We start from the raw sequence: 9,657 nt of genomic DNA, 5'->3' as shown, positions 1-9,657 counted from the left end.
CTATATATATATATATATATATATATATATACACATGTTGTAAGCATTCGCCGTTTGCTTCCTTTATTTAACTCCCTAGGAGTTCTCAACAAGAGAAACATTTTTTGAGCTGTGTTTGCTGAATTCACAAAAAACCAGTCGTTTGGGGGATTTCCCAATAAAGGATTTTCTGGCCGACAAAATCTTAGTTTGGTTGCAAACTGCTAATGTGCGACCTTTCATTAAATTATGCGTTCTTATCTACTAATTCAAAGTGCAAATCAGCAATCCACGCGAGCCAACACGCCTTGAAGCATTCATTTAAGAGTGCTATTAAAGAAAAAGAATGACGTCATCTTGATCAGCCACAGAAATGAGCATATTTAACTACTTTCTCTTCGTCAACTCAAAACAAAATCCAATGCAAAACGATCAATCATGAAGTGGGGAAATCTTCCTTCCTTTAGATTACTTAGTTGGACATAAACCGGAAACACTATAAAAATGCTAGAGAGATCGCCCCTGTACAGATTACAATAGGAAATCCATTATATTAAAACACCATATTCAACTGCAAAACCACAATATTATTAGTCGCCAAAAAAAAAAATTAAAAGTATAGAATATTGAAAAGAGAAACAAAAAAAGTCTCCTCGGCATTTTTGGTTACCAACTCCGACGGCTCTATACTTCGAAAGATCCGTGAATCTGGTTACTGGGTCATGCCAACAGGAGGAAGATAGTAAATTCACTCTGTTTATCTTGCCACAACTTGTCAACTCCAAAGTTACGCAGCTGGGACCTTTTTCCCATCTTCTATAAAGAAAATTGCAGTTTCTGGAACCTGTTTAAAACATAGAGGAGAAATGCTTAGCTAATGTAAACCAGATTCGTCTTATTTTTAACTGTGAAAAAGTAGACCAAACTACTACGGTATACAAAAGATGTGCTACGGCCTAATAGCATAAATGTAAAATGATGGCAAAACTTAAGCAATCCTAATATTAACTAGAAAAATCCTCTACCAAAACAATCTGACAGGGAACCAAGTAAGAAACTTCTCAACTGATAATTTAGACTTGGATGCGACAACCAATTACGCGTGATGACTTAGCCTCCAAATCAGATTGTTTTGCCACTTTCATGTATTTCATACTTCTACTTTTGTTAAAAGGATATATGTTTACAATAAAGAATGCATGTTGATACGAACAGTGAGATCCAACATGTTTGGTCCACGAAGTTACAATTGTCCGTCTCCCCAGCTCAGATTCTAGGGCATAGAAACTCTACTTCAGGCCGAAGTTTAAAATAGGTATAGGAAGTCTAATAGTTGCAATTTAAATGGTATATTATTGTCTAAATAAAACGAGAGAAAGTTAGTACAAGTATAATTGTATAACCAACACAATACGTTGCGAGCAGGTAATAATACAAGTGTCTTACATCTGGCCAGGTATCTGTAATGAACTCCACAATATCATAGAATATGTCTCCTTGAACATCAATTTGTTCCTTTTCAGTTGGTCCCTGAAACCAATTATTCGGAATAGCATTGTAAAACATAGCAACTAACAACAAAAAGCAGATTAGACTAAAAAAAGCTGCTGAAATTTTAAAACCTTAACAACAGAGGCTCCTGTAGCAAACTTTTTCCCAAGCTTCTTTGAAGCATCACTAAGCTTAACACCTGAAATGTAACCATGGGGGGAAGGAAAGAAAAGAAACGCAAAATTCAAAGCAGCATTTTGCTCACCAAAAAGGTCCAGCCCTTTAACAGTAGTAATGCATTTTCGCTTGTTACGTGTAACCTTTTCAATAACAACTTCCGGTTTCTCCTGGATAACAACCCAAGAAGTTATTCAACAACATGAATCTTTTTGCAAAACTTGAATGCCATAGCCATATCACTGGTTTCATTTTTATATCGTTTGTACAGGATTGTATTTAATTACCTTTTTCTTTATCTTTCCACCAGGAAGACGTTTGACTTCCTCTGGCTTTGATGCTGAAGTATCGCCAAAAAGTAAAAAAAAACGTCACTAAAAGTTTAAGTTTGCAAGTGATAGGCAAACGTTTTCATTTTTGAAAGATACAGGATCTAATAACATTGTAAACACAAAAACTTTAAAAACAACTCTTCGCAGCGACCAAACCAAACGCTTCAATCACAAGAAAAAGTCACAGTAAGATTTCAAATACACACAGGATTATGCAATAAAGTCAAATTCATCAATCAGGAATTTACGAGTAAAAATGTTCTGTATCCTTTTCGGCGGCGGCATTACTACATTAGTTAGGCTCTTCTTAATCCTAGCCAAACATCATATGACATCCAAAACTTTTGTATATTCTGGATATTTGCTTTATACAAAATGAAAATTGAAAGTGAACTCATAAAAGAGGCTGATGAGAAGATATATATCAAATTTCCAAGTTGGCTAGGATCCTAAGAATACTACTGAGTTACCACGAAATCATAAAGCCCAAGAATTGACATGCATTGACACAAAACAAAAACAAACTCATTATTTACATAGCATATACACAGTGGCGGAGCCACCTTATGCTTAGTGGGGGCAGTCCGGCTGCCCAAGTGGGGCCTGTTAATTTTTCCCTATGCAATTTTTTTTTTTTTTTTTACATGTTTTCCCCTTAGATCTATGAAATTTTTAGAAACATTTCAACTACACCCTAAAGTTTAGATTTTGAGTATCTCATATTTCAAACCTAAATTGTTAAATAAATCAATATCAATGACAGTACTATATAAGTTCACACTTTGCGGATTGTAGACCTATTAAGAGTTTTGGGGTTGCGATTGTAAATAAGGATTAATTAGATGTTAGCTTGTAAATAAGACTAAGTAGATTGCTATTTTCTTTATTTTTACTTTCTTTGCTGAGCTGGAGGCTTGTTACAACAAACTCCTGCTTCTCTCGTTTCCAGTGTGTATAAGGATCTCTTCTCTCCGTTTCCTAAGCAAGCAATATATATAATGCTTCATTTTACAGATTTCTCTATGTTGTTTTCGTTCTTTTGTAATATGGTATCAGAGCGATAATCCTCTGCCAATCTCTGGAAATTTTCCCTCTCCCCGTCTAATGACTAGGGCCGGCGGAAACTCCGGCAATCGTGTGGTTGTTGGATCCTCAGCTCCACCGGCCATGGGGGATTCAGCAAGTCCCTATTTCCTGCACAATGGAGATCACCCAAGCATCGTTTTGGTTTCCAATCATCTCACTGGATCCAATTACAACACCTGGAGCCGAGCCATGATTATGGCTTTGACCGCCAAGAACAAGATCGGGTTCGTCGACGGGAGCATACCACAGCCTGAAACTGACGATCTACTCTCTGGCGTGTGGATACGCTGCAACAACATGGTGATTTCCTGGATCCTGAATGTTGTAAGTCGAGACATGGTCGATAGTCTCCTTTATATTGATACTACTACTGATATCTGGTCAGATCTTCATGAACGCTTCCATCAGAGTAATGGGCCGCGGATTTTCCAGATGAAGACTCACCTTGTGGCTCTGCATCAAGGTGCTCTTGATGTGAGCACGTATTCACCCGACTGAAGATACTCTGGGAGGAGCTGAAGTTGTACCAACCAATCCCTGTTTGTCGCTGTGGAGGCATGAAAAGCTGGATGGAGTATCAACAGCAAGAGTGCGTGATGCAATTTTTTATGGGTTTGAATAAGTCCTTCACCCAGACTCGAGCTCAGATCCTCCTGATGGACCCCTTACCGCCTTTGACCAAGGTGTTCGCTCTTGTGGTACAAGAGGAGCGTTAGCGGGCAATCAACGATGGGATTCCTGTTCCCACCTCTCTGGCCATGGGAGACTCATCTTCTACAGCCCACACTGCTGCGGCGTCCAATTTCTCCCCAAGGCCCAAGCGAGACCGCCCAATCTGTACCCATTGTAGCTTGCAAGGTCACACGGTGGACAAGTGTTACAAACTCCATGGTTTTCCCCCTGGTTACAAGCTAAAGCCCAAGCAAGCCCCGCCTAAGCCACAAGCAAACCAGGTTGCAGCAATGTTGCCTGAAGAGCGCACCTCAGAGCCCTCAGTCAGGGACTTAACTGCCTCCCAATGCCAACAGCTCATTGCTCTTCTGAGCTCTCAACTCCAGACCAATGCCTGCTCTGCTTCGGATCAACAACAGCCCAAACCATCAGTGTCAAGCTTCAGTGGTATTTTTTTCCCTCTCTACTATCTCTGTTTTGTCTACTGCTCATTTCCCTTCCACATGTTAGGTTCTGGACACAGGAGCAACACACCATGTTTGTTGCTCCTTATCATGTTTTGACAACTCTAGTCCTATAGCCAACTCCTTTGTTTCGTTTCCCACTGGTCTCACCGTAGAAGTCACTCGTATAGGGTCTGTTACTTTGTTAGATAATCTCACTCTTCACAATGTTCTCTACATGCCACAGTTTCATTTTAATCTCTTGTCAATCAACTCACTCACTCAGAGTCACCACTTGTCTGTTAATTTCCACTTTGCATCTTGTTTACTTTAGGACCATTTTCAGGGCCGAATGATTGGAATTGGTAGCAGGAAACCACTACATCTTGGACTTTACAAGCTTAGTTCCTGTCTCCTCTAGTCATTTACCAATTTTCCCTAAGTTTACAACATATTGTAATAATGTTATCTTAACAGAAAGAGAAATTTGGCATTATAGGTTGGGACATCCCTGTTATGTAAAGATTCATACATTGAGGAATGAATTGCAAATTACTGATGTTACAAATGATCCTTCTCATTGTTCAATATGTCATTTGGATAAGCAACGTAGACTACCTGTTGTTTCTTCCAATTCTTTGTCTGCTTTGCCTTTTGAATTAATACACTGTGACATATGGGGGCCTTTTACACCAATGACTACTGAAGGCTATCGTTATTTGTTAACCATTGTAGATGATTGTACACATTTTACCTGGGTATACTTGATTCGTGCCAAATCAGATGTCAAAACTATTTTTTCAGAATTTTTCACTTTGATTCAAAATCAGTTTAATGTGACCATAAAATCGGTTAGGTCTGATAATGCCAAGGAATTGTCATTTCTTGAGTTTTTCTATAAAAAGGGGATCATCCCTTATCACTCTTGCACAGACACACCCCAACAAAATTCTGTTGTTGAAAGAAAACATCAACACATCTTAAATGTAGCTAGAGCCCTTCACTTCCAATCACACATACCTCTAGATTATTGGGGAGACTGTGTACTCACAGCTATTTATCTCATTAATCGAACTCCATCACCTCTTTTGTCAAATAAAACTCCTTTTGAGCTCCTTTGGAAGAAGAAACCATCATATTCCCACCTAAAGGCTTTTGGTTTTTTATGTTATGGTTCCACACTTCCTAGACATCGTAATAAGTTCTCTCCTCGAGCCATAGAGTTTGTTTTTCTTCACACACACACATTTCTAGAGATGTTGTCTTTCATGAAATAGTATTTCCCTTCAAGACAGAAAGTGTTTCAGATTCTTCCATAGACTTTTTCTCTAACCGAGTGTTGCCTTGTGCCTATGATGCTGAGCCTTTCGCTCCTATATCAGGTAATCTACCTGATTCTACTACTTCCTCCTCCACACGTCCAACTCGTCATGTCAAACCCCCTTCCTATCTTCGAGACTATCATTGTTCCAGTGTCTCTCACCTTTCATCATCCACAGCTCACCCCCTCTCTCATGTGTTGAGCTATGACAAGTTATCCCATGACCATAAAGCTTTTGTCCATGCCGTCTCCACACACTTCAAACCATCTAGTTTGTCACAGGCTGTTGCTGTCCCGGAATGGAGAAAGGCAATGACTGCCGAGCTTGAGGCTCTTGAGCAAAATGACACATGGTCCGTGACCACTCTTCCTCCTGGGAAACATCCAATTGGCTGTAAATGGGTGTACAAACTCAAGTACCGAGCTGATGGAACTTTAGAGCGTTACAAAGCCCGTCTCGTCGCTAAAGGATACACACAATAAGAAGGTATTGACTACCTTGATACCTTTGCCCCTGTTGCTAAATGGTGACCATTAAGGTCCTTCTTGCTCTCGCTGCCATCCATGGTTGGTCTCTCACCCAACTTGATGTAAATAATGCCTTTCTTCACGGTGATCTCCAAGAGGAAGTTTATGTGTCCTTACCTCATGGTTATCACCGTGAGGGGGAGCCTTTACCACCTAACCCTGTCTGCCGGTTACATAAGTCTCTCTATAGGCTTAAACAAGCCTCTCGCCAATGGTTCTCCAAGTTCTCAAGTGCATTACTTGAGCAAGGCTTCAAACAAGCTGCTGCGGACAACTCTCTGTTTATAAAGAGGAATGGAGCCTCTTTTATTGCCTTGTTAGTCTATGTAGATGATATTGTTATTGCCACTAACAATGAGAAACTAGTGGAGGATTTCAAGACTTTTCTTGACAGCTGCTTCAAGCTCAAGGACTTGGGAGGATTGAAATACTTTCTGGGGATAGAAGTGGCTAGATCAAATACAAGCATCTCCTTAAGCCAGAGACATTATGCCTTGCAGCTTCTTTCAGATACTGGGTATCTCGGATGTAAAACGAGGAAGACACCTATGGATCCCAATGTGAAACTTTCCCAAGATGAGGGAGAATTGCTTGATGATCCAACTCAATACAGAAGAATTATTAGGAAGCTGTTATACCTCACAATAACCAGACCAAACTTGTCATACTCTGTCAACAAGTTAAGTCAATTTCTTGCCAAACCAAGAGTTCCTCACTTGAAGGCTATGCAGCGGGTACTTCAATATGTCAAGGCAACCGTTGGGCAAGGGATCTTTTTTCCTTCTACTTCCTTAGTTCACTTGAGAGGTTTTGCTGATTCAGACTGGGCTTCTTGTCCGGATAGTAGAAGGTCCATTAGTGCATTCTGTATTTTTCTTGGAAACTCACTGGTTTCTTGGAAATCCAAGAAGCAACATACTGTTGCTAGGTCTACAGCTGAGGCGGAGTACAAATCAAAGTCCAACGCAACATGTGAGCTTATGTGGTTGCTTTCCTTGCTCAAGGACCTTGAAGTCGACCATTCAAGGCCTGCAGTTTTGTATTGTGATAACGAGACTGCTCTCCATATAGCAGCCAATCCTGTCTTTCATGAAAGAACTAAGCATATAGAGATTGATTGTTACATTATTCGAGAGAAAATTCTAAACGGAAGCTAAAAGACTCTACATGTAGCTTCTCAACATCAAGTTGCAGATATAATGATGAAGCCACTTTCTCCATCTCAATTTGCTTCTCTTCTGGACAAGATGGGAATTCAGAACATTCATTCTCCAAGGGGGAGTATTAAGAGTTTTGGGGTTGAGATTGTAAAAAAGGGTTAATTAGATGTTAGCTTGTAAATAAGACTAAGTAGATTGATGTTTTCTTTAATTTTTACTTTCTTTGCTGAGCTGGGGGTTTGTTACAACAAACTCCTGCTTCTCTCGTTTCCAGTGTGTATAAGGACCTCTTCTCTCGGTTTCCTAAGCAAGCAATATACAGAATGCTTCATTTCACAGATTTCTCTCTGTTGTTTTCGTTCTTTTTGTAATATAGACCTTGAAAAGTGAATTAAACTTAATTAGAAAATTGATTCATTTGGAATACAAAATAATAATAATAAAAAAGAATAATTGTACTATTGTTTTAGTTTAAAACTTTGAAAACACTTATGCCCCACGGAATTCATGGCTCCGCCACTGCATATACAGTAATCACTCAATAGAATAACTCACTGGTCATTCAACAATTTGGAAGTTTAATCCACATACATTACTACAATAATAAACTCACCAGAAGAAGCAGCTCCCTCGCCACCTCCCGAAAAAATTCCCGTAGATTGCAACTGCTCGGCGACTTTATCAGCTTCTTTCGCGTTTGAATCTACTCAATTCAAAACAAAAACTTCAAACAAAATAAGGAAAAGAAAACAAAAAAACAAAAAACAAAAACAAAAACAAACAAACAAACGAAAAAATCAACAGTGAATTGTGAATGAGAGAGTGAAATTAGGGTTTCTTGGGAAGAACCTTTAACGAGATCGGGGTAGAGGTCGGGGGCGTTCTGGATCAACCATGGCTTGCACTTCTCGAAATCGGGTCCGAATTCGCAGTACTCGGCGGGCAAACTGCACACCGCACAGTAAAGTACGCGAAACGGTTGGGGCTTCTCCGCCATGGAAGGAAGAAGAAGAAGAAGAAGAAGAACTAGGGCTCGCGAGTGAAGCAGAAGTGATTGTGATGATAGAGAAGGTCGAAACGCTGCGTTTTGGCAACGCTGGAAGAAGGATCCTTTTTGTTTTTTGGGCAGTGCAGTTCTCGTTGATGATGATTAATTGACGGGAAGGTGCTTTGGTTTCAGCTTCTCTACCTGAAGAGAATGCTAAAATGGCGTCGTTTTGTTCTGTAGAAGGTGTGTTAATGATACTGCTGGGCTCGATACTCTCCAGGCCCAACAGGCGAATCAAGTCTTAAGTAAGGTCCCTAAAATTGTTCCATATGGCATAATAAAATTTAGAGTAATAAGTCTTAAGTACCCCCACATAAATTATGGTTTCTTTGCTATGATATTTTCCTGTTTTTCCTTTTTCCTCTTCTCACTCTTCGTCTTCTCTCTCCTGCCGCCGCCACGCTTCTCCGGTGACCGAGACGAAGAATCGCGCGAAGCTTCTCCGCGATTCTTCGTCTCCGTTGTGCTCAACCTATCATGACGATCTTGTCGGTTGGGAGTTCCTCCGCACCCGGGGAGATCTCTCTCCATCATTCTCTTTGGGAGTTTAGTTAGGAGGCGATTTTGAATTCCGACTCTATAACTTCATAGCTGACGCGACTAATTTGGTCGCCGATGCTAGAGCCTTGATCGCTGACATGAGCAACGTCAGCTTCTAGAAATTTGGATGTTTCGGGAGAAATTCTGATCGTGGTGTTCGTATATATAAATATAAATGCTGGTATTAGTCTTGATAATGCTACCAAAATTTTTGTGGCATCATGGCAACCATTGAAATGTTTTTAGTATCCAGCATATGTCAATCCTTGCCCCAAAAATGTGGCAGTTCCCTTTAAAACTCAACCTAATTGAGTTGATGGTTAAACATCAACAATTCTAACATTTAATCACAATTTTTTGTTTTTTTTAATACAAGATTTTAGAGTTGTGTTCAAGTAAACAATTGTAATTGATTATAATTTTTTAAAATTAGAAATATCGGGTGCGTTTAGAATTCGTTTCAAAATGATTTTGTTTTTGTATGAAAATAAAAATGAAAACATTTTCAATCTCAGACAGAAATCATTTTTAAAAATGCGTTTAGTAATTTTATTAAGAGATTATTTTCAGTCTAAAAAAATACATTAATGTCTCTATCTCTTTCTCTTTGCTCGAGAGATGAGAAAACAAAAATAAAAAATAAAAAATGATTAAAAATTATTTTTCATTTCTCTCTCATTTTATATTAAATTAAAAAAAAAAATTTTTATTTTTATTATACCAAACAACATTTTAAAAATATTTTTATTTTTTTTCTCAAAAAAACGTAAAAAATAAAAAACATGATCAATTCTAAAATAGCCATCTGAACTGTTTTCTCCTCTCTCTTCCTCTTCTCAATCTAATCTGCAAAGCTTTTATTCTGCATGTATCATTTCTT

General features: G+C 38.9%; 1 protein-coding gene across 1 annotated transcript; it reads right to left on the bottom strand.

The window, feature by feature from the left end:
* Positions 1-414: 414 nt before the first annotated feature.
* Positions 415-8,504, bottom strand: LOC21409907 (translation machinery-associated protein 22). The gene is made up of 7 exons (XM_024161432.1): positions 8,039-8,504; positions 7,803-7,892; positions 1,935-1,987; positions 1,736-1,817; positions 1,602-1,669; positions 1,426-1,509; positions 415-823 (listed from the first exon to the last, which is right to left on the bottom strand). The coding sequence occupies exons 1-7, from the start codon at positions 8,184-8,186 to the stop codon at positions 767-769; spliced, it is 582 nt and encodes a 193-aa protein (XP_024017200.1). The 5' UTR covers positions 8,187-8,504; the 3' UTR covers positions 415-766.
* Between the last annotated feature and the right edge of the window lie 1,153 nt (positions 8,505-9,657).

The sequence above is a fragment of the Morus notabilis genome, unplaced genomic scaffold, assembly GCF_000414095.1.
Source record: "Morus notabilis unplaced genomic scaffold, ASM41409v2 Scaffold329, whole genome shotgun sequence".
In the NCBI taxonomy this organism is placed as follows: domain Eukaryota; kingdom Viridiplantae; phylum Streptophyta; class Magnoliopsida; order Rosales; family Moraceae; genus Morus; species Morus notabilis.
The sequence above is the reverse complement of the archived record's forward strand: the minus strand, read 5'-3'. Positions and strand labels throughout refer to the sequence as shown.